A 25672-nucleotide genomic window follows, 5' to 3' on the forward strand; every position below is an offset into this window, starting at 1 on the left:
ACGCCCTCACTCTTATCAACCATCTGTCACCCTTATCACCCACAACAATAAGATTCGCAGTAATTCAATGACTTGGATTGGGTTTTATAGTTAATGATTAATGTACTTATCAGTACACCACTCACTAGAACAAACTTACAAAGTAGCGTTCCTACATTTCACTTAATATACCTGGGTAAATTTTTGATTTATTGCCGTTTCCTGCGTTAGCGAGGTAGCGCCAGGAACAGACGAAGAACGGCGGCATCCGCTCACATCCATTTTCTGTCTGCCATGATTCATGTAGAAATGATACTTGAAATTATCATTCTGAATTCATAATTAAGTATATTTATGTAGAAATAACCTATGTACAGTGTATAGAAATAGACTTTGCGATAATCATTATGAATTTATTAATGAACAGATGTATGTATGACTATGTTTTGATGAGTGTGGTGGCTGTGGTAATGCCTTGTGTTGTTTGTATCCTAAAGAGCGTCCTGGATGGCCGGTGGTGGAGGTAGGGAGGGTGGTGGCAGGCGACCAGCTTCCTGTACTTTGTACCTCCCAGGGTGGTAACCCTACCCCGGCCCTAACGTGAGTATACCCTGTGCCAGGACCTCCTCACACCTGCCCCCCTCTTACCTGCCCTTAGATCTAACCCTGATGGTTCCCTCAGGCGTAATCTTACCAGCCCTCAGGTGTATCCTTAACTTTCTTTACATCTGCGATTTGTGGCTCGCAGACCTACCGTTACCTTCCCTCACACCTGCCCATAACTATGTCTCACACCAGCTCTTAATTACCCTCACACCTGCCCCTTAGCTTTCCCTCACTCCTTCCCTTAACTACCCTCACACCTGACATTAACTGCCCTTAATTGTGCCCTTCATTGCCCTTACAGGACCACTTCTCGCAGTCCCTTATGCCCTTAGATACAAGTTTATTTAAACTTCTTATACCATTTCGTCACACTGAAAAACATAATTCCCTCCTAGTGTTTGCAGATATCACAAGTGTTAGCAAGAATGAATTGATGTAGAGACTTATATATATATATATATATATATATATATATATATATATATATATATATATATATATATATATTTTTTTTTTTTTTTTTTTTTTTTTTTTATACTTTGTCGCTGTCTCCCGCGTTTGCGAGGTAGCGCGAGGAAACAGACGAAAGAAATGGCCCAACCCCCATACACACGTACATACACACGTCCACACACGCAAATATACATACCTACACAGCTTTCCATGGTTTACCCCAGACGCTTCACATGCCTTGATTCAATCCACTGACAGCACGTCAACCCCTGTATACCACATCGCTCCAATTCACTCTATTCCTTGCCCTCCTTTCACCCTCCTGCATGTTCAGGCCCCGATCACACAAAATCTTTTTCACTCCATCTTTCCACCTCCAATTTGGTCTCCCTCTTCTCCTCGTTCCCTCCACCTCCGACACATATATCCTCTTGGTCAATCTTTCCTCACTCATTCTCTCCATGTGCCCAAACCATTTCAAAACACCCTCTTCTGCTCTCTCAACCACGCTCTTTTTATTTCCACACATCTCTCTTACCCTTACGTTACTTACTCGATCAAACCACCTCACACCACACATTGTCCTCAAACATCTCATTTCCAGCACATCCATCCTCCTGCGCACAACTCTATCCATAGCCCACGCCTCGCAACCATACAACATTGTTGGAACCACTATTCCTTCAAACATACCCATTTTTGCTTTCCGAGATAATGTTCTCGACTTCCACACATTTTTCAAGGCTCCCAAAATTTTCGCCCCCTCCCCCACCCTATGATCCACTTCCGCTTCCATGGTTCCATCCGCTGACAGATCCACTCCCAGATATCTAAAACACTTCACTTCCTCCAGTTTTTCTCCATTCAAACTCACCTCCCAATTGACTTGACCCTCAACCCTACTGTACTTTGAGTCCACGGGGAAAATGAAACACGATAAGTTTCCAAATGCACTTTCGTGTAATAAAAACATCATCAGGGGAGACAGAAGAGAGAAATATAACAGTCAGTTGATGTACATCGAAGAGACGAAGCTAGGGCGCCATTTGGTATACATGTGTGTGTGTGTTGTCAGTAGAGTTGTCAGCGGTATGCCCCGTGTTTTGCAGGTTGTACAAGGCGGGACACCAGGTGGCAGCCACGGTGGAGCAGGTGGAGGGCGGCGTGACCCGGGCCCGTGCCACCCTCCAGGTCACGCCGGCGGACAACGGTCAGCAGGTCACGTGCCAAGTCACCAACCCGGCCACCACCACACCCATTGCCGCCCACGCCACCATCAACCTCCTGTGTAAGTGTGAGGGATTTTGTAGGCACGTGTGCCAAGCCACCTCCAAGATTTTGTAAGGTATGTCAGACTGCCTCCAAAAATATACCATTGTATCAAGGACCTAGATAGAATTTTTAGAGGCATGTGTGTCACTGCCTGCAAAAAATTTGGGGCATATGTTCCAGCCACCTCCAGAAGATTGTAGTATGTTTCAGACTACCTCCAAAAATATACCATTGTGTGTGTTCAGGCATAAAAAGAATGGAGGCATGTGTGTGTCCCTCCAAAAGTTTGTAGTGTGTGTGTGTACCAGAATATCTCCAAAATGGAGGCATGTGTGTGTCCTTTCCTCCAAAAAATTGTAGTGTGTGTGTGTACCAGACTATCTCCAAAACTATACATGTGTGTGTGTGTGTGTTCAGGACCTAAAAGAAAAAAAGAGAGGAGGCATATATGTGTCGCTGCCTCCAAATATTTGGAGGAATATGTTCCAGCTACCTCCAGAAATGGTGTGGCCATAATCCAGAGTGATACAGAGGTAGAGGCCCGGCCGGGTTTAACGACTCGTTAAACAAGATTAGTGACGCTAAGTGTTCCTTATTCTTGGCTCTCTCTCTCTCTCTCTCTCTCTCTCTCTCTCTCTCTCTCTCTCTCTCTCTCTCTCTCTCTCTCTCTCTCTCTCTCTCTCCATCAGTTATCCTACTCTCCCCACTCCCTCACTCCTATCTCTTCCCCCACCCACTTACTCTTCCTCCCCGATTCAGTGGCATTCCTCCCTCTTCCCTTATCATCAGTTTCATGTCTTTCCCCATTACTATCTCTCCTTCTCATTCTCCTCTTCACGCACCCGTCCCCTTCGTCATTCACCCACTCCAGTATCTCTCCTCCCCATGTCCTCCCGGGTTAACACTCTCCTCTCCTACCCCGCCACAGTCCCAGCGTGGGAGGTGAGTGGCTGGGTGACGCCCGGGAGTGTAGAGGCGGGAGGCATGGCCGCCCTCACGTGCGAGACGTCGTCGAGTGTGCCGCCGTCCACGGTGTCCTGGAGCAGCGCAGGTGCCACCCTGGGGCACGCCACCGCCACCCAGTCCCCGGGCCTCTACGGTGGCACCGTCACCAGGTACGACCCCGGCGTCATGTTGCCTCCGGCACTATGGCGCGCGTGCGTGATTTCTCGGCATCGAGAAGGATGTGGCAGAGGTCTACATAGGCATCTTGTGTAGGTTGTGGAACCGCGGTCACCACTAGTGGGTGATGCATGGACGGTGCCAGTGGCTAGATAGTGGCGCTTAAGTGGATAGCGACGCTGGGTGGTCGGCACTTCAGGATCAATAGTGCGAGTAATAACTATACTTCCATTAGTTAGGTGATGTAGGTATAGTACTGTCCACATAGCAGACTACCATTCATACTACGCCGCTGTAGAACTGTCTCCATTTCTCCATATCCAGAGCGTATGTAGAATCGTGTTCGCTTTATGCTCTGATGACGATATGTTTTCCTACCTCCATCCTACAGTCGTTCTGCTCCAGCATTAGAACGATAATGTCTTGAAAGACTATTGCTGCTTCATTAATCTTTGGGAGTCCCGACGTTATGGTAGATCAAGAAAAGCCCCTAATGACATCGAGACAGTCCTGCGGGCCATGTTTCTACGAGTGAAGACCTTCTTGCGTCGCTGTCAACATCATACATCTCTAACTTTTATGATCTCTAGGCTTAGATAAATGTTGAGGAGAATATCATAAGTTTCCCTAGACAGGAGGAGCCTTCAGCTTTACCGTCCTGTTTCTACCACACAAAAAAAAGAAGAAAGATTACGACGGCAGATAACCTGGTCTTAGACCATCATGTCTCCCCGTTATCTGTCCTTCCCTCCCTCTGCCATGCATCATGGAAAACACGGGAATGGTAGGTTCGTAAATTTCTCTCTCTCTCTCTCTCTCTCTCTCTCTCTCTCTCTCTCTCTCTCTCTCTCTCTCTCTCTCTCTCTCTCTCTCTCTCTCAGGACGAGTTTGAAACACTAAGTCTTGTAGACACACACACACACACACACACACACGCCCGCGCGCGCGCGCGCGGACAGAAATGTTTGGCCTCAGATTTCCCCTTGAGCGCGACCTTACGACTCTTGAGCACGACCGTAAGACCATTGGGTAGGTGATGGCCTGTTACCGTCGTTCTCAAGGGTCGAACTGCTGTACTCTCTCACCCTCCCAGACATTACCTCAGACAGACTTTAATATCACTTCTTAACGACTTTAGTTATTCGGAAATTTGACTGGCCGTCCCGTAATTTCACCCCCAAACCAGCGGGGAAATGTTTGGTCCCGCCATTCAAGAAATCTCGCCCAAATGTTCATTGAGTTTCTAGTATCCGCTCATCGTCCCCAGTTCATGGTACATCTACAGCCATCCCACCAAACCCTTCTAATGTGCAGTGTCTGCCAGACGCGTCCTTAGACACCAGTAAGTGTCTTAACTCTCCCAACTTTCGCTAGACGTTGGAAAATTTATAGCGTGACTATTTTTCCCCTCTCCTCTTGAAACCCCGCGGGAATTGTCTGGGCTGCTTCAAAAGTCTCCTTACCTAATTAAGGATCTAGATTATCTACGATTTCCCTGCAGGCGCCCAAGAATGGGTATATTTCCCAACGTTTCCCTCAGGCAGGTTTGAAAAATTACTGCCAGGGGAGGTACTATGTAAGGGAGTAAACAGTGTGTTACCAAGTATAGTTTTATGTATTGTAGGTATGTTGGCCTGCTGATAGTGCAGTGTGGGCGTTTTGGTATTTAAAAACATTCCTTGTTGTGTTTGGAAGAATTGTACTCTTACAAAAAAAAATTGTCCTTTTGTGTGAGGAGTTTTTCCATGCATAGGCAAGTAAATTTTTTTCCCCTTCCCACCGAATAAAACTCTCTTTTGTGGAGAGCCGCATGACGCAAGTGAGGATTTGTACAATGCTCGTGGAGGCAGAAGGAGGAATAGACTGTGAAAGCAGATAAAAGGAGAGAGAAAGAGAATGATGAAAACAATATTAGCTTAAATCCATCGTGAGCAGACCAAACAATAGCCTAGTTCTTTAATATTGGGTTAGATGCATCATGGTCAGGACAAACAATAGCTTAGTGCTATATTATTGAGTTAGATGCATCATGGTCAGGACAGACAATAGCCTAGTCACTTGACCGATATCATCTACTTGTATACGCATAAGGAATTGTACATTATTATATTTGAATCAGTAGACTGTCAATGAACTTACATTGTGGAGGATATATATATATATATATATATATATATATATATATATATATATATATACCAGTTTCCACCCGCCCTTCTCTGTCCGTCTCTTTGTAGGTCGGAGCTGAAGATCCTGACGCGGCCACAGGATAACGGCCGGACTTTCACCTGTGAGGCTGACAACGGTCTGGGCGTCACCGTTGCCGCCAACGTCACTCTTAACGTCCTGCGTGAGTCTTCCTCTGTTTCTCCCGTTATTCCACTTGCCCTCCGTTGCCTCTGTTATATCATGTTTGCCCTCCGCTGCTCCGTTACGTCATTGTTGCCCTCTGTCGCTTCCATCATGTAAATGTTGCCTTCTGCTCCCCCAAGTTAAGCAGATGTTACCCCCTGCCTTGTTACCGTTGTCATCTGGTAATGTGAAGGTTACCATCTGTTTCTTACCGTTTTATTCTGTATCCCATGAATTTAGCCTTATGTTGAAGCGATATATCTTCCTTGTGTTGCTCCCTATCCTGTGAATGTTGCCACCTGTTGCTCTTCATTCTAGTAGTGTTAACATCTGTTGATTCCCATTCCGTGAATGTTGGCCCTCTGTTGTTCCTTACCCTGTTACTGTTTCAGTCTGTTGTTCCTCATGCTGTGAATGTTGCCACCTGTTTGCTACTTATTCTGTTAATGTTACCATCTGTTGTTCCTCATGCTGTGAATGTTGCCACCTGTTGCTACTTATTCTGTTAATGTTACCATCTGTTGTTCCTCATGCTGTGAATGTTGCCACCTGTTGCTACTTGTTCTGTTAATGTTACCATCTGTTGTTCCTCATGCTGTGAATGTTTGCCGGCTGTTGAGGGAACACCCCCCCCCCCTTCTCTCTGTTGGTCATTTCATTTTATAATGGTGCCATTCGTGTTGCATTCCTTTGTACCCTCTCCATCACTTCTCTGTGGCTCCTCAAGGGAGGAGACCAGACTTGCTGAACAATCCAACTCAAGTTAAACGTACATCACATGTCCTCCTGAACATCTCATTGTCCATATACTCAGAGGCGACTTTAACATCGACCAAAGTATAGATTGTCCCGCCAATTTATCCTTTTCGCGGCCTATTTTAGTGCTTAAGTGCTGCCCGGGCTCTAGCATAGTCCTGCACTCGTGTTTCTACCGTACCCATACACAGTATATCATCCTTTTGTTTTCTGCCAGATGCGTCCTTTGTGACGCTGCGTCCGTGTTTGATGTTTTGTGCCACCGTAAACATTCTCTTCTGCTGAGCTGAACGTTTGTTGTTTTCTGCGGGCAGCGGTGTGTGTGTGTGTGTGTGTGTGTATGAGTGAATGTTTGCATATTCGTGTTTTTAAACAATTATCGATGCTTTGTGTGTCATGTATATTTGTATGTTTTTTAGGCAGTCAGTATTAATTCGTTGCCAAAATTCATCACTTCAACTTTTGATTTCTCTTATGGGATACCCTGCCTTTTCATCGTTCTCTACCATATTGTTACCTGAATTCCTCCAGGGAGCCATGTTATTCCCTACAACATATGAATAACCATAGTGGTCGAACCTTAATTCCCTGAGCACAACGATATGACCCTTGGAGGTGATGGGTTTGCGTTTGAACTGACCAATACGGAACATTTCTGACGCCAGGCTATCTTGGCCCATCGGTGTACCGTCGTGCTCAAGGGGTTAAGGTTTGCCCAGCAAGGCTGCACCTATGTTGCACGTAATGATTTAACGTTAATTTTAAGGAAGATTATAAGACACAGTTCCTCAGACAGTGCAAGTGGGATTATCAGACCTTTGGATGGGAATCAAATGTTAGGTATGACATATGAGGCCCATACGTCACCTCTATCGGCCAGACGTCAAATAAATCTTGATGTTTTTGAGTTGTGGATCTTCCAGGACCCACCACCCACCCCCAGGGCGTGTCCTGGCCTGCTGCCGTATTACGAGTCTTGTTCAGACTTAAAATCGAATTTGTCTCTACTGTGAGTACTGGGGGAATCTGCCAGCTTCACTGAGAGTGTCTATAACTTTGTGTTCCACCTTGGTTTAGGTGGTGGTGGTGGTGTGTGTGTGTGCGTATGTACCAGTGGTGTAGGTGGTGATTACTCTTCCTTATCCCTCTTGTCATCTTGCAATACCCCTCCCCTCCTTCTTGCCATCTTCTGTTCTGCTCTTCGTATATCCGTCTTTCCCAGTGCATCTTATCCTGCCCTCTTTCCCATCCTGTTTTCCTTATATCTTTTTTTTTCCCTCCTTATATCTGTGTCCCGCTTCCATTCCCTCCCCCAGTGCCTCTGCCCAGCACCTGGCCCCGAGTCGTTGCCACGACAGTCACGAGCAGTGGCTGTCGCCGCCGTACTAAACTTCGCTTCACTACTAACTTTCTTGGTCCAACTTGGACAAGTGGTTCACTCCTTCCCCGCCTCCACTGGGACGACCCACTCCTTCCGTCCTGTCCCCCAGAATCCTGTCATGAATGTCATCACATATTTCTCCTTCAAATTTCCATCTTCTCCCTCCTGTTAATCCACCATCTTCCTCCTTTTATTCCATCTATCCACTTCTATTTTTCTCTTCGTCGTAGCATTTCTTCTTCGTTCATCCACCACTTTATTCATTTCATTTCTCCTCCTTCTCCTCCTCCAGCTCGTGATCCCTACACCTTACACACCCTCCCTCTCCCAACCTCTCCTCCGGCGGTAGTAATTGGCCTCCTGCTGATCCCGGAAAGCCGCGACTCCCGCCGTGCCTTGCGCGTCTGAACCAGCAATAGCAAGACCCCCGCGCCATTATGGTGATAATAACCACACCGCCTTCGTTAGGGGGGCTTCCCGCTCCCGCGTCGGTGGTGGACCGTCCCGTCCCAGTAGCTCTCACTGTCATGGGAGAGCCGAAAACCTTGCATAGATGAAGGAAATTCGGATATCACGTGAACAGTAATTCGAGAATTTGTATGACCGACGCGGAAGAGCACGTCGGTACCATCCTTGCGCGCTGTGGTACGAGGAATCTAGCACAGCCGAGGCTTTGACAGCAAACCCGTGGGAGTCATGTCAAAGGCCCGGCCATGATACTCTAGAGTCATAGCGTAATGCTCATGGGGTTGAGGAAAGTGTGCTAAGAGATCAGAGCCACTCGTGAGCACTGTCTGTATGTTATTGGAAAAGATGATCAGAAAGCAAACAGATAGAATACTTACGAGGGTAGAACTAGTTACCCAAGTTCAGGGGAACGTCGTAGAAAACTATTTTTTTTTGGACTACGGAGAGAGAGAGAGAGAGAGAGAGAGAGAGAGAGAGAGAGAGAGAGAGAGAGAGAGAGAGACGGATGTGTATCTGATCCCTTGAGGCAGACATAAAACGACTCTGATGGTCAGTAATACTTGACATGGCCACGCGCAACACTTCTTGCTTGTCCTAATAGTTAGTTATTTCAGACGGGCCAATGTGGGCGTGGGCGCCAACAGGGAGGCTGGATGTGACAGAAGGCGACGACCTGACCATTACAGCCCACGCCACCGCCAACCCTGGACCTGTGAGGTGGGTAAAGTCACAGCAGTAATCACCAACATCAAAGTCACGTCACATCGGTTTCAACCAGCAGCACTTATTCAATTTCATCATTAGATTAGTAACTAGTTCATGTGACTATAATCCTCACCATCATAGACTCGGAACAGCAGCCCTGACCTCCTCCAGTCATGCCACCTCAGCCATGCCACAATGTCATTCAGCGTTACTAATTGTGTCGCAACACCTCATCACTACCACATTCATATTACAGTCACCCATACCAACGTCACAGTTAGGCCACTGCAACCCTTCGACAGTGATGCCATTTCAGGCCGACACCCCCAGTCACTCCACAGCATGCTTGACCAACACCACATCCTCCTTCGTTTGCACGACAGTGAAGCCACCACAGCAGTAGCCTTTACTGACACTGCCGCTTTTACATAGTACCATTACCAGTCTTGCCATAGCAGTATTCAACGACATGATCTCGTACAGCAATCCCGTACCAACATCAGGTATGTCAGTAGCCCTTACTAACAGTGCACTCATGCACCAGCACCAGTGTTGTACAACAGCACCATTTACCAACACGAGCCTTGGCATAGTGGATCTCACCAATAAGTAACGTTGAATCACCCCTCACCCACATTTGAGTAATCCATGGTTAGATATGAAGGATACAGTATAAATGGGTTAACAATCACTATTATATGTGTTACTATCCCAGCTTAAGCCAGGGAACCATTTATCAACCATCATCAGGTGTAGGAAGAATACCTGGGGTTGGGTGTGAGGCAGCTGCCACACCCAGGATTCGAACCGATGTGTGTCCACTTTCGAGTTAGCCCATGACTCATGGCCATTACCACTACACCACGGAGGCCCATGCATGACTTATGTATGAAGGGCAATATTTCATGGAATGATTTACATGAACAATTTGTCTCCTAACCATGAATCTTATTACCTTTAGGTGTAAGATGAAGAAAAAGACGCATTTGACGCAATTTTGGGTGGATTTCGACTTAACAGTTTCGGTATTTGACTTTGCAGTGCAGGAAACTTTTTTTTTCATCGGCATGAACATTAAGGGTTTAATATCCAGCAAAGTGTTTTAGGATTGGATATCCAGTAATGAGATCTCAGTGTTGACTGAAAGCAAACAGTTGCAGTTGTCAGTGGAAGATTAGATCCTTATTCCTGCTGGAACCTTGAAGAGAATTTGAAGAAAACTTATCACTGATTTCAGATTAGTTATGTAAGAAATAATAGCTCCTTGGGAAAAACCTGTTCCTGAAATCATGTAGCAAATGATTATGACAAAGACACCATTTCAGACACTGTTAGATTAATTTGAATTACAGTTTCAGGTGCTCATAATTCAAGATGGCGTTACTGTCTGTTATTTTAGGATACATTCCCCTATGAAATGAATACTGGAAACCAAACAGCCAGTTCATTTGATATATAATATGTGCCACAGACACCTGTATTCCCATTGTTAACCGCACGTGTGGTACTGATGGATACACAGGTACAGTTGGTGGCGCGGGCCAGCTGCTGTTGGGGGTGACGACACAGATGGTGGAGATGGAAAGCTGACACTGACCCAGGTCGATCGTCACATGTCTGGCAACTACACCGTCATCGCCCACTCGTCGTGGTCATCCATAAACTCTTCCTTCACCATCAATGTCCAGTGTACGTGTAGAATGAACATGGTTACTGGAAACGTGTAAATGATTTTCAAGAATTTTATTGAATTTCAGTAGTTTTTTCATTATGATTGCCATACACTGTTGCTGCATTGTTTTTACTTAGACACAGCTCCATGTGTGTATCCACATATATATGTTGGTCTGCAAATTTAAGTTTTTATGTATTGCTTCAGATTTGTTAAGCATCTGAGATGACAGGTTATACAGTAAAGACAGTTATTTTCATCCTGTTGTAGAATCAGTGAAATAATGTAATAATCACTTAACAGTTGGCCCTGAGGATGTGTTGGCTGCTGAGCGAGTGGTTGTAGATGAAGATGGCACAGCCACTGTCCTGTGTTCTGCTACTGGCAACCCACCACCTAATGTTACTTGGACCAGGGACACTGACAATACTAGGCGAGTTTTCGGGGATTGTTCTCCCCAGGATTATGTCTGGAAAACCCCAACCACCATTCAGGATAACTGCTGTCGATGAGAAATTTCCTATTGTAACCAGTTCATCTTGGTTTGCCGCAGATCTGACTGAAAATTTGACTGTTCTATAGAAGAACCATTTTTAAGACGAGTGTATCACAGATTGTGTTCTTGTGTTGTAAAACATCCCCAGGTAGTTTTATTGAAGTATTGTTTTTTGACCTTTTGAGTAAAAGCTTATTTATTAGATGCTTCTTAACGAAAGTGTTTTACAGTGTTTTGTTCGTGGGTCCAAAGCCAAAATGTTTTGCATAATAACTCCATGTGATATATATTAGGTAATAGGTTCAGTCTCAGTGTTATAGAAAGAAAAAGTTATAATAATCAACATAACTGAAAACTTCCAATGAAATCCTGGATTACTTGAAGAATGTTTTGAAAGATATGTCCCTTTCATGTTTTATGCTAAATCACATGTCTGTGGTTGTGTAGTATTGCATTTTAAGTGGTCACATCTTCCACAGTTCAGCGCATTTGCTGTCCACGGGCATAGGAGAGGCATCCTTAGTTGTGGAGTGGGCATCACAGGCAGACACAGGGATCTACTTCTGTCATGCTTCCAATACCATCGCATCATCTCCTCCCATTTCCACTGCTATTATTGTAACTCGTGAGTTGTACATACATACTAGAGTTACCCAAAGGTTTTTTTGTGACTATATGTTGGGGAGACTTTATGAAAACGTTATTTTCACCCCATATGCATTTAAGGAAAGATGTATGTGACAGTAGTAAGCAGTTTTTATACTGGGATAAGTCACGGAAAACTACCAGTTGAAGAGTAGGGTTGGCAACCCACAGAGAGGACCAGCTTGCTACTGTCAGAATTATGTACTAATCCTAAGAAGTGTGAAACAGTTATTGTAGTTGACTTATCAGAAGAATTCATGGTAGACTGATATGTTTATCCTACATTCTTGTAGGCCTTAAAACGTTGCATGATTTGTGTAATACACCAGCATCTTACTGTCTTACTAACCAGCAGGTGCTAATGTACATGACCAGAGAGAGTATGCTTTGAAATCTTTTAGTTGGTCTATGAGCTTTGCTGGCTTATATGATAGAAAGTAGGGTGTGTGTGTGCAATGTGTAGAGAAATTACTAGCAGGAGGATAGATAAGAAAAGAATAAGAAAATATGCTCTTGTTAAACCCAAGGTAGGCACAGACTTCCAAAAAGATGTAATATGCTTGATGGACTTAAAGAAATGGAAGTTGGGTGTCTATTAATGCTGCCTCAGAATGTTAGAAATTTGGTTGTAATGAAGGTAGTAATGTAGTGACAATAAGATGCATAGGTTGACTGTTAATTCACTCTTGCTTCAAAGTCAGATTGTACTGAAACTTTTATGGTGGAAGGTAGTTCCATTCAGTGTGACTTTGTCAACATGCACTTCAAAGATGCAGATAACGATATTTATGAAGAACATGGAGTTTGTACTTGAGGTACAGTAAAGGTCTCCATCAGGTGAGTACAGGCCTTATGATGTAATCTGTATTGGACTCCAACAAGTCAGTTACATGGAGATGTTTCCTGCACAGAAACAGAGGATAGCACCAAAAGGAACCCTATGGCCCAAAAGAACCTGCTCCCTGCTCCTGAGTGAAGCACTACCTTATTTAGGTCTGTTCTCACACATTTTTCACCATTGAGGGTTGATACCACAGTTATTGTGCAAACCTTTGAGGTTACCACCAACCCTAGACCATCCAAGTGCTTCTGCGTTTTGTGCCAAAGACCCATCACCAGACAGCACTGCTTTGTCAGGCGTCAGAGCTGCCTTCATTGGTTTCATCTCCACAAAGGACTTTTCAGAGCTTTCAGCATGGAGCAATCACTCAGACAAAAATCCAAAACAGCCACCCAGGCACACACACGCCCAGCACAAACACTAACTTGAAATATGCATCCCCACCCTGCATAAAACACTTGATAAAACAAATTGGTTAAAATGTTAGAGCAGTTTATGCATTACTGACAAAAATATGAATAGCATTCATGATCATGAACTGATATATAGTTATGTTTAAAAAACTGTATACTGTGTATGTCAAGCATAATCTTCAGTATGGCATACCTTTATGGTTTTCCTATTTAGAGAAGCATAGAGCAAAAATAAGGGATGTCTCCAGAGGTTGAAATACTGAAACTACCTTCATTGAAAATGGAAAAGAAGAGAGAAAATCTTATGATGATTTACAAGTTTCTGAATAAACTAAATGATTGTGATTATAATGGATTTTTCAAAACTAAGAAAGACAGGACAAGAGGACATAATTGGGAATCTAAAGAGGTAATGGAGAGAACAGATATGTAGAAACATTTTATGGTAACAATAATGGACAGGTGGACTTCATACATTACTGTATGTGCAAAGAGTGTGATTATTTTCAGAACAAACCGACTTAAGTGTCTGAGGGTCAAGAAATTGTAAGTATTTGCTCTCACACTTTTTATGTAGATGTGTTTGCAAACTCGAATCAAGCAACCACGAATGCTTGAAGGTGGAAGAGTAAAATCTGAGATGGGGAACTAAGGTGACCTGAGTTTCATTGTTATATGTTGCTTAAAAGTGTTTAACTGTTTCCTATCTATTAGGGTTTCTTTGTCAAGTTGGTCATGCTAATGCTTCGCATTTTCTTTCTCACGGAAGATGTAGCTTTAACTGCATTAAAGGTCAGCTTAAGTCTCCTTTGGTGTTAACACTTTTTTATTTTAGATATGCTATATTTTGGCTTGTCCTACAATGCAGAAGTGGTGCAATATGTTACCTAGGGTACTGTTTTATGCCTCATCTGTTTCATGGCTTACTTAAATGCTTTATAGTTGATTCCTGGATGTACCTTGCCCAGCTTTTCTATCCTTGAAAGATCCCTTTCTCCTCAAAGTAAGAGTGTAAATGAAACTTTTATCAAACTATTCATTACTGATGGCATAATCCTTTGCATGCTTTTCCTCATTCCAAAATCCATGAAATTACTTAATATCCCATTCTAAGAGGTTTTTTGTCATGCAAGTGTTTAGGAAAACTCATCTGCAGGGGTATCATATTGTTACCCACAATTATCTGTGGCATACTTGTCTTAACATATCCTCGCCAGAATCTCTTACCTCAATGTTCAGTGGTGCTTCTGCTTTACTTCAATCAGAAGCACCTACTTCAGCTACTCAAAACATTGAAGGAGAGGAGATGGGAAGGTTATGGGCACCTATTGGGGGAAGTGGATGGCTGGACTGTCGTGTGAGAGCAGCACCAGCACCATCCTTTAAGTGGACCACCAGCAGAAATGATATTATTTCTAACAGCAAAAAGTATTTCATTCATGTCCCACAGGTAAGTAGAATTGTGTTGCATTAAGGTTCAATTTACATTAAAACATGTAATTTTTTAGGTTTTGAACAAACAGTAGCTATTAGGTAAAAGTTCAATCAGATGCTATTTATAAATAATCAGCATTGTAAAATGGCAGAGAAAAAATCTAAATAAATTTTTCTTCATTTCAAGAAACAAATAAAGAGTTAATTCGCTGATGTTTCTTTCATTATCATGTATTCCATTCTTTTCAAAATTTTTATAAGAATTTAACTTTTGTAAGTGATGATTACATACTATACAAGATTAGTGTATTAATGCTTTAGAGTAAATGTAAGAAAAGACATTGCAATCTGTTTTGTTGTGTCTCTTCTGTGATTAAAGTCACTTGTGTTATTCATCCCAGAACGTAGTTATTCTCATAACGTCCCTCATTTCAAAATACCAGAATCGTTGATAAAATGACTCTTAAGAGAGTAATCCAGTACCAGATTTTGACAGTTTTGTTTTGAAGGGTTTCTACAAAATTTTTCACCTATTTGATATAGGTTTCCCATTTGATAAGTTAAGTACCAGCACTGAATGTGTATCTCAAATATGGGATTTCCCTATACAAGTCCAGAGATATAGATTTTAAAGTTTTTTGGTCATTTGAGAGAATTAGGAAGGACCTCTTTTGATGAACATCATTAGAAAAATAAAAGAAAATAAGGTCATAAGATAAAAGAAAATAAGGTCAGTGATGACAAAATTGTACATGAATCAAATTCATTGCAGACACCATGATCTCAGACAGTCAACTCACCCTTTCCTAATGGCATGACGAGCCAAACTTATTTCGGTAGACAATTAAATTTGTTACCCAAAAAGTTTTCAATATATGGTCTACTTCATGTGTGTGTAACTCTAATTCAAGAACAGTGTAGTCTTTATTTGCTTTAGTTAATGTAGGAGGTGTTACCGGATTCTACTTGTTCAGGGTGCACTGTGAGTGAAGAGTCACCTTTGGGGAGGCTGTATCTCGGAGGACAATCTCATCAGAGAACTTCTTTCTCCAAAGGGGTCTACATTTCCCTGCTGTAGGCTACAGGATCCTTTAGAAAGGTCCTGGGTTACACCAGTACTCTCTTGTAGAAATTGGGCCTAGGGAAATTATGAATAGTTAAAAAGAATGCTAAACTAAGCTGTACGTATGTTACCTTTAGATAACTTTTGAAAGAGTACATATCTAAAACACAGCTTGGAAGTTAACCATGAAAGATGACCTGGTGATAAGTTAAATGATATGCATCTACTTGAGCCAGAAGGAAGTGGAAGAAATAAGATTTTATGCATGACATCTGTCAAAAATCTGTAGTGGTGAGTTGGTTATGAAAGTTGTTTAATGGTTTCACAAATGTTTTAACTGATTTAGCATGTATTTTAACTTGTGAGTTACACAAGAAAGGTAACAGTAGTGATTGATTAGGGATGCAGGGTGAGGGAAAAAAAATTTCTTCTGAATTTAATCCAAGACAACCCGCTTTAATGGTAGAGTAGTCAAATGCTTTTACTTGTAAATTATTACAGAGTATTTTTTATTTCCATCAGCTTGTGGACAAGGTGGCTGAGTGGTCGTCATTGTTAGAGATCAGACATATCACTGCCCATGATTATACAGATTACACGTGCACAGCTCACAACTCTCGAGGATCTTATACCATGAACTTCACTCTCAGTCCACCCCTCTTACCTGGTACTCCAAAAAACTTAAATGCAAGTAATATTTGGCTCTTCAATTGACAGTATATGAAATGATTGTTGGATGGTTAAAAGATATGCTTTAAATCACAGGTATAGTAGTGATACAACTACCAATCATTTTACATGGATGAATTCCCCAAAAATTAGGACCTTCCTTCTGTTGGGTGAAGGCATATGAAAAGAGGAAATAGCAGGATTAAGAAAGAAGTGATGGCAATGAGTGAGCTTGGAAAAGAGGCCCAAGTGCGTAGATACCGTAAGAGATTGAGTGATGAGCGGCATAGGTTGAAACAAAGGGAGTGGGAAAGGAGTGGAATGTATTCAGGAAAATATTACATAAATGTGGATGTTAAGTGTTTTGCATTTGGAGGGTGGGAGACTGGCATTTTAGAAAGAGTAATAAGTGGAGGATTAGTAATATAAATGTTAGCAAAAGTGAAGAGGTAGGTATGGGTAACATTTGTAGGGAACAAGTGCCAGTGAATGGGAAGTGTACAAGGGGAAGTGGCATGGGGTTAAGATAAAGATATGTGAACTGAAAAATAATGTTATTGGAATTTAAACAATCATGAGGGTGAGAGGCATGCATGGGATAGAATGAATTGGATTGATGTTGTATATGGGGGACAATGTGCTTTCATTGAGCTGAAAAAGGACATATGAAGCTGTCGGAGTAAAGCATGGAATAGTCTCTGGATGATAGGCAATGATTTTGTTGTATCTTAGATGAGGGCTAGAAGGTGGATGTGTGCAAGAAAGGCTGTTGTTTGTGTATTCCAAATGCTGCCTTGTTGAGGCAGGAGAAGCAATTGCATATAAAAAAAGATGTTTCATCCTCCTTTTATCTGATCTCACTTACTCCCTTCCACTACAGATCACTATTTTGTCTTCTGATGCTGTCAGTGTAACATGGATGCACAATTATTTTGGAGCACGAGCTGTTGGCTTCACAATTCGATACCAGGCCACTGATGCTCCCAGTTATGAAGTAAGTGCCAAGACACTTTAACTTCTGCAGGAACGTGAGATATTTTATTTGATATTCATTGACAACTTGAATGATGATGGTCTGTTAAACACCAATCCACCTTCAGTTTGTAGATGTCCCGGGCAGTAACTCAACAGCTACCACCATCAAGGATCTAATGCCTGGTTCTGAATATTCCTTTGCTATCTTGGCGTATAATGAACACGGCCACTCAGATTACAGCTTCCCATCTATCAAGGTTACTATGCTTGGTAAGTGGTTTAATAGCCTCATAAGCTAATGTTCAAACCTTCCACTTCTACCTAATGGTCCTCTCTAATGTTTCTACCTACTACCTCTATCTATTGCTTGTATCATTTTGCCAAAAGGCAGGGCTAGTGCAAAGAGCTCATTGTAGGAAAATCTCACTTTACGAAGAATGAGTTGTGTTAGTTAAGTGTTATCAGGTATTATGTGTGATGGAGATTGCATGTTTGTGGACAGAATGCCAGCAGTCCATGTATGGGTTAGGCAGAAAGAAAAGTGGAGTACAAATTGACAACTACTGAGGTTTTGGCTTAGCCATCACTAACCCATCAAATACCCAGGTGGGTAGTACTGGTAATATACCTCACTGGTCAATGGCTGCCTACCATTTACTACCCCAAAATTGATTAAACATACCCTTTATCATAGACTTCACATGTGTTTCTATTTATTATTGCCTAATTTTCATCTGGTTTCATGGAATTCTTCATCTACATTGCTCTTGTTAAACATTTAACGACTTTCTCTTTTCAGGTAAACTTCTGACTTTTTGTACATTTAAAAGTAAAGACATACTTAGATGGATAATCTGAATACCCATATATTTTTGAAGCATTTATCTCAGCTTGGGGCTATCCATAAGCACTTCTGCACACTATTTGATACTGATGCATAAATTGTAGGTATTTCGAAGTTTAAACTGCTTTGTATAGATTTTAGGTTTGGTAAAGATCTTGTACACCCTATCATTGCAGACTTTTTGGAAACTCGTCATGTTGTTCATTTGTCATTTTTTAAGGCATGGTGGAAGAGGTGGCAAGCAGCAGTAGTGTGGATGGTCGCCAACCCCGAGTACCTCGCCTCATTCTTCTTCTCATCTGTCTCACCACAACTGCTCTTCTCGTTCTCAATATATCAATTATTGTATGTTATGTCAGACGGCGAGCCATAAAAAGAAATATATCAGGTAATGAAAAACTTGTTGAGAGATCACATCATGCAAACTTGACTTATGAATTGAAATATGAATTTGATAAGTATATGCTCAGTTTTGCAGTTTCACTTTAGAATGGCAAGAACTTTTTTCAGTTTTTGAAATAGCTTTACAGTCCTCAGTGTTGGGGCAGAATATGCAAGAAATTTTCAAGTCCTGTATGCTTTCCTCATTTTTAATCAGTAAAAGCATTTGTGCTATATACCACAACATTAGTCATGGACTATTAAAAGGCCTTTAATTGCTGACTTTTGTAAAGGCAAGATTAAATTTCATCTGACAGCAAGGTTTTTTGTTTTCTGGAAGAGGAGTTAGTTTTGTCAATTCGTTGACATGGTAATGGTAGTGTACTGTTTTGTCAGTTAGTTTACGTGGTAGTAACCAGCCTAGTCTACTGTATGATGTATAAAAACTTCTTGTCCACCTTGCCTGTCCTTGGAGTGAACATGGGTGTCATACATGTTGAGAGAAACTGTTATTCTTTTTTCATGTAATATTAAGAGTGATGCTGGCATTTAATGCAGTGTATCAGTATTTTGGTAGGATCAACCAGTCTTACAAGGAAAAATATATAATCCTCATACATATTGAAAATTCTTCCTCATAATTTTTTTTCAGTATAATAATTCCCTGTGATACTGTCAGTATTGTATTCAAGGTTAAACTACTTTTTAGGTGTACTGTAATGTCATATTTTGTGTGATGAGAGCTTTCCTCTCATTCTTCCAGACTTATGATCATGCTTTTGTAAAATGTTTAAGTTGTATCAAATTGTGTTAATCCTTTAATCTGATCTTAATTATCTCAACTTACAAAAGCTTCTTCAAGTAAGACAACTGCTTCAGAAATTTATACGCCAACATCTGGATGTGCTATCCAAGGAGATGAGTTACCTCTCACGTCTTTTAATGATGGCCCTCCTCCAGAATACCAGGTGAGATAATTGGCAGCTCTTTTTTTTTCTGTTGCATGTTCTAGAAATAATGCAGTGATGTTAACCTTTACGTGGTCTCATGCAGTCTCCATTGGGCATCATATAGTCCTGTGGACTGCGAGTGTGGCTCTCATTATTTGTAATTACTTTTTTTTCCTGAGAGGGATATTCAGTGGAAGATGGGATATAGGATTCCATTCCAGCAAAGTTAACTTTTGTTTGTTCAGCATAGTATGAGGCATCCTATAGAAAAGCAATACCCATCCTTGGGAAAGTGTGTACATGAGCTGCTTAGGAATGTCTGCTAAGCTCTTCCAAAGTGACAGAGTGTATGGTTTGAGGGGGTAATAGGGAGTGGATGAGCACAATTAGAAAAGTTGATTAAAAAAAAAAAGTTAAAAAAAAAAGAGATCAGGCGTGTTGAGGAATGGTTATGAGGTTTGCAACCTTATGTTGGGTTAAGTAGGAAAAAGGAAAGGCCTTAGCATGGCCAGAATCAATTCAGGTTGAGCCTTACCAATCCTTTGGGTGTACTTTTAGATCCTTTGCAAAGAGGATTTCAGAATGGATGTGAAGAAAGTAAAGCTTCATGTCAGAAAATCAAATAACTGAAGAGATTTACACTGTTGGGGGAATTAGGAGACAGGGGGAGACATGGACATATGGTGTTTAACTGCAGGAAGGTTAGATGTGAATATTACAAAAATGAGTAGAGAAAGAGCCAGGCCTGGGAGCTGTTTCTGGAAGAGCAGTTTCACATTAGTAAAAAAAGAGGCTCAGGGTAACCATCCAGCCCTCCTTTACCAGGAGGCAAGGCATAGATGAGACCATTAAAAATGAAAGACTGAGAAGGGCAGTAAGGATGTATATTTCTAGTAATAGAACAATGGACATTTGGATTTCATTACGTGAGTGCAGAATGTACAAGGGCTTTTCATGTGTTTGAAACAAGGCTGGACCATTATGTTTCTAAGTAGCAAGTCAGTGTTATGAGATTTGCTCACTTTTCATAGGCATAAATAGATAGGATGCTTTCACATGCAGAATCATACACACACAAAAGGTATATAGTAAGCACAAGGATATTGTTAATTTCTTCTTAAGAATCCTGGCTAATGTTTCTTTGCAGTACCTTGAGTGTCAGACAAAAGTAGAGGAGTGTGAGCAGACAAGTCTCATCAGTCCACGTGTCAGTCCAGAACTACCAGATTCACACACTACACAAACAGTCACTGGTGCTAGTCCTAGATCTAGAAGCACAAGTCCTTTACTAAATGGAGGAGTCATTGGTCAAAATGATATGCATCTTCATGAAAACAATATAGTACCCTCTGAGGGCACAGTTAACATGTCGATTCCTGCTACCTCTCCAAAACAAGAGAAAACATTTTTCAACGAATGCAGTGCTCCAAAACATTTTTCAAACAATCCTGATGTGTGCCCTGTGACTTCGAGTAGTTGTGATCCTTTATTACCAGAACAGGAATCATTTAATCTAACATCGGAGGAAGATCAAGCGTCTTTGCTATCTGATCATAGTAGTGAATCCCATGGGTTTTCATCTGGACAAATACACCTAAAGCAGCATTCTCCCTGTCAGCTACCAAGAGCAACCACTCATGTCATATATCATGGCCAGCCACATATTCAGCAGAAACTGGAACAACAGCACTGGCAGCACTATCAGCAAAGCTTACCATGTTGCCAGCAGATTTCACCGTCCCCAAAGGACAAGCCATCGCATACACCAGTATCATCTTTACATTCAAGTCTGAATCATTCAGCAACTTCATCATCTCCTTCAGGTTGCTGTGATGCCACTTGGAGACAATCATTACTTACAGGTATCTGGCTTTTGTTTTTTCCTGTCATACTTTAACTGTAACGTATTTTTGATGGACTAGCTTTATGACAAATGTTCTCTCTTGATTTAGAAAATGTTGAAAAACATTGTTATTGTCAAAAGTGCCCTTTTGACTAATTACTTTTGTCTCTGTATGTATGTCAAGTTTTCAGTAGGTAAGTTGCTAGGAGCAGTGAAAAGTTTTTACCAAGGATGGAAGGCATATGTATGAGTAGGAAGAGAGGAGAGAGATTGGTTCCCAGTGAATGTCGGTCTGTGGCAGGGTCATGTGATGTCCCCATGGTTGTGTAATTTGTTTATGGATGGGGTGGTTAGGGAGGTAAATGCAAGAGTTTTGGAGAGAGGGGCGAATGTGCAGTCTGTTGGGGATGAGAGAGCCTGGGAAGTGTCAGTTGTTGTTTGGCATTGATACAGCTCTAGTGGCTGATTTGAGTGAGAAAATGCAGAAGTTGGTGACTGAATTTGGAAAAGTGTGTGAAAGGAGAAAGTTGAGAGTAAATATGAATATTCCAGCATAATTTATTCCAGAGGTATTCCAAACTTGTTAATTTCCTCCTTTACTGTTGCACATTAGTGGCACACATCCATAAATTAGGAAGAGACAACACTGGTGCTGATGCCATCTGTTTCAGAACACTTTGACCAGAAAAAATTAGGTTTGGAGGGTCTTTGGGCTTTGGATTCTGAGCTGCCCTCTAATGTAGTGCTTTAATTTTGGTATGTAGTTCTAGACTATCAGGGTAGACTGCCTTAGTGTTGGGATTGCATTCACAATTGTAAAATACTGTGTATAATAAAATCCAACTACATACATCCTTTTATGAATATGTAGAAGTTCATAGTAAGAATTATTTAGCAAAGCTTCAGTAATTGCTGTAAAAGAAAACTCTGAAATGAAATTCATAAGATTGAGGATAAGAAATATTAAATTTCTTATACTGTGACAGTTTTATGAAGTTAGATGAAACTTAAGAGTGTGATAACATTTGAATAACATTAAAGGTAGTGAGTAATAGTTACATCTAGTAAGGAGGCAATTAGAATTCTTGTAGAAATGGTGAAAGACAGTGGGTAAGATAAAATAGATGTTGGCTAGGATGTGTAAGAATGTAATTTGATGCAGCAAAATAAATAATAATTAAGAAAAAATTTCACTGGTACTGTATTGTGTTGTTTTATCTTACAGCAGTGCCAATGAGGTATGCCACCCTTCAACCTCGCAGAAGTTGCTTGAAGCCCTCAAGAACCAATGTCCTACAGCGTTCCCATTCAGCTCATAGCTACACATACAGTAGCATGCAGTGTGTTTATGAACATCCAGTGACAGAAATGAAGACAAATGTTTGTTACCAAAAGAGCATTTGTGGTAACCCACAACTCGCCTCCCAACAAACCCATGTAACTCAGGGTAGAAGAGCACAAGAATTTCCAATTTATTTTGCGAGGTCAAAAGCTTGTAGCAGAGGATGTACTAGACATAACAGTATCAGCGGACATGTAGGGTACAAAAATACCCCATATAAAGTACATGAATGGTCCCCTGTACCACCTGACCTTTGCAAAGTAGACTCTTCTAGCACAAAAAGAGTTGGTTGGAAAGAAATTATTCCAGACAGTCCTGGACAGGGAACACCAGCCTCCCGAGGTTCAGCTGACACATCAACTTCATCCACTACTTCTACAGTCACTTTGGGTCCAACTAGATTTCCTCAACATTATGTCAAGCAGGATAACACAAGAAGTAATGGTGAACGAAACATAGGCCCAGATAATCAGAGATAGGATTATGTGATAATGTTTAGAAAGATGAAATTAGTGAGAATGGCAAAGGTTAATTGATAATAATTTTATTTTGATTAATTTGAACCTATTTTCATTTTACATTGACTGGATCCTTACTGACATAAAGCTTCAGGCTCTGCATGAAGAAAAGAAAGTTAAAGAATTGGATGACAAAAGTTTCATTAAGAAATAAAAAAGATAAGTTTGTGGTGCACATAGGGAAAAGATATGAAGTCTAGTCCAGTTGTTTAATTTTGTTAAGAGAGAAAGTAAAGCCAATAATGATGACTTAGAGGTCAGAGTTAATAATTAATTGAGAATGGTTATAGTAATGATGGTCATAAATCAGAACTTTATTAGCACTGAATTATTTTTGTTATTATACTTAATTGCTGTTTCCCGCATCAGCAAGGTAGCGCCAGGAAACAGATGATGATTGGCCCATCCACTCATATATACATATGAATATATATATATGTAAACGCCCATACACTCACTTATGCATATACATATAAACATACACAGACATATATACACATGTACATATTCATACTTGCCTTCATCCATTCCTTGCTCGACCCCACCCCACATGAATAGCATCACTTTCCCCTGCTTCAGCGAGGTAGCGCCAGGAAAACAGACAAAAAAGGCCACACTCGTTCACACTCAGTCTCTAACTGTCATGTGTAATGCACCGACACCAAAGCTCCCTAGCCACATCCAGGCCTCACAGACCTTTCCATGGTTTACCCGACATTTCACATGCCCTGGTTCAGTCCAATGACAGCACCTTGATCCTGGTATACCACACCATTCCAATTCACTCTATTCCTTGCTCACCACTCACCCTCCTGTATGTTCAGGTCCATATTGCTCAAAATATTTTTCACTTCATCCTTCCACCTCCAGTTTGGTCTCCCACTTCTCGTTCCCTCCACCTCTGACACTCATATCCTCTTTGTCAGTCTTTCCTCTCTCACTCTCTCCTTATGTCCAGACCATTTCAACACACCCTCTTCTGCTCTCTCAACCATACTCATTCCCACACATCTCTCTTACCCTGTCATTACTTAATCAAACCACCTCACTTCCATCACATCCACCCTCCTCCGTACAACCCTATCTATACCCCATGCCTCGCAACCATATAACATTGTTGGAACTACTACTCCTTCAAACATACCCATTCTTTGCTTTTCAAGATAACATTCTCTCCTTCCACACATTCTTCATGGCTCCCAGAATCTTCAGAGTGTACCGAGTGTGAACAGTGTTAAATGTTGACAGTGAGTTCAAGGAAAGCTGGAAATCACTTTCCCTATTACCTTTGAAGGTTGCAGCTAAACCTCATCCCATCTTTATCAACAATACTTAAATTATATTGCTTTTATAGTGCATGTGAGAACTCTTTCTCATGCCTAGACAGGTTATATGACAGTAATTATTTTTGTGGAACCTCTGGTTGGCTGGCTTTTATAAAGGGCAGATAACAGTTGGACTAGCTCTACATTCCTTATCAGAGTCCAGCCTTGCTGACTGGATAGTTACGTCAAGCATGTGTCCTTTAGAGTTTTCTCTCATGTGGAAAACTGGAAATTACTTAAAATAAGCATGTTAAAGAAAAAGTTTGGTGAATGATACATATGAATATATAGTAGGTAGGAGTGATGAAGATCAGAAAAGATTGAAAAGAATATGGAATAGATACATGAAAAGTAAGAATTAAGGTAAATACTTTGTCATAAAAGTAGAAATGCTTTTAATTAATTTTACAGGTTTTGCATTGGAAATGAGTTGACAAGAGAGAAAATAACTAATAAAGACATGAAAGTGGTAATAGATTCTGTAGTCACTTGTAATATCAGTGACAGTTGCATAGCTTAGATTTTGAGTAATGATTTTACTACTGAGGCTGTTTATTTTCTTGAGATTATTTTATATAAATGTTATCTTTGATATTTTACATTGTTTAACTCAAAAAATCCTAAAGATCCTTTAAAGTGGTCTACATGATATATTCTTTCCTCAGTAAGGAAAATTTTAATGAAAAATCAGTTGTTTTAGTGTTTTTTTTTGTTTTTTTTTTACTTTATAAATTCTCATATTTTGAAGCCTCTTTACACCCATCATTCACCTGTTCTTTTTTCCCACAGCACATTTTGTTTCTCTGATTCATGTAAAGTTGTAAAGACTGTTTGTTTGCAGGTCAGAAAGCATTTCATCTATATTATTCATTTGCTCCTCCATGGTGTCACTCATTGTTTCTTTCAAGGGTTCTAGGTTTTCAGAATCATATCAATTTTGAAAAGTATATATGATTTTTGCATTCAGCAGCATTCTCTCCTGTCTTTTAAAGTATTTAAACCCAAAAACAGCAAGCCTAAACTTCACCATAATATTTAAATGTCCAGACAACCCATGGTTCATTAGCCAGCCAGTTACAACAACAAGCGACCTTATATAATAGCCATCTGTTTATTGTCCTTCGCTTCACTCACCTCAAGTTAACCAGACTCATGACCCCATTACTG

General features: G+C 41.1%; 1 protein-coding gene across 2 annotated transcripts in view; it reads left to right on the forward strand.

Annotated features, from left to right (window-relative positions):
* Positions 1-25100, forward strand: part of LOC139758780 (nephrin-like) — a 126426-nt gene extending 101326 nt beyond the window's left edge. For both annotated transcript variants that reach the window (XM_071680569.1, XM_071680570.1), the window contains exons 10-25: positions 477-579; positions 2148-2326; positions 3239-3425; positions 5670-5782; positions 9004-9106; positions 10617-10783; positions 11070-11199; positions 11742-11887; positions 14427-14611; positions 16181-16345; positions 17208-17321; positions 17428-17572; positions 18367-18534; positions 19380-19495; positions 20625-21339; positions 22546-25100. In XM_071680569.1, coding sequence (XP_071536670.1) covers positions 477-579; positions 2148-2326; positions 3239-3425; positions 5670-5782; positions 9004-9106; positions 10617-10783; positions 11070-11199; positions 11742-11887; positions 14427-14611; positions 16181-16345; positions 17208-17321; positions 17428-17572; positions 18367-18534; positions 19380-19495; positions 20625-21339; positions 22546-23141 — 3332 coding nt within the window. In that variant the 3' untranslated portion in view covers positions 23142-25100. The remainder of the gene's footprint in view (positions 1-476; positions 580-2147; positions 2327-3238; positions 3426-5669; positions 5783-9003; positions 9107-10616; positions 10784-11069; positions 11200-11741; positions 11888-14426; positions 14612-16180; positions 16346-17207; positions 17322-17427; positions 17573-18366; positions 18535-19379; positions 19496-20624; positions 21340-22545) is intronic.
* Positions 25101-25672: the final 572 nt, after the last annotated feature.

This window comes from Panulirus ornatus, chromosome 31, assembly GCF_036320965.1.
Source record: "Panulirus ornatus isolate Po-2019 chromosome 31, ASM3632096v1, whole genome shotgun sequence".
Taxonomy (NCBI): domain Eukaryota; kingdom Metazoa; phylum Arthropoda; class Malacostraca; order Decapoda; family Palinuridae; genus Panulirus; species Panulirus ornatus.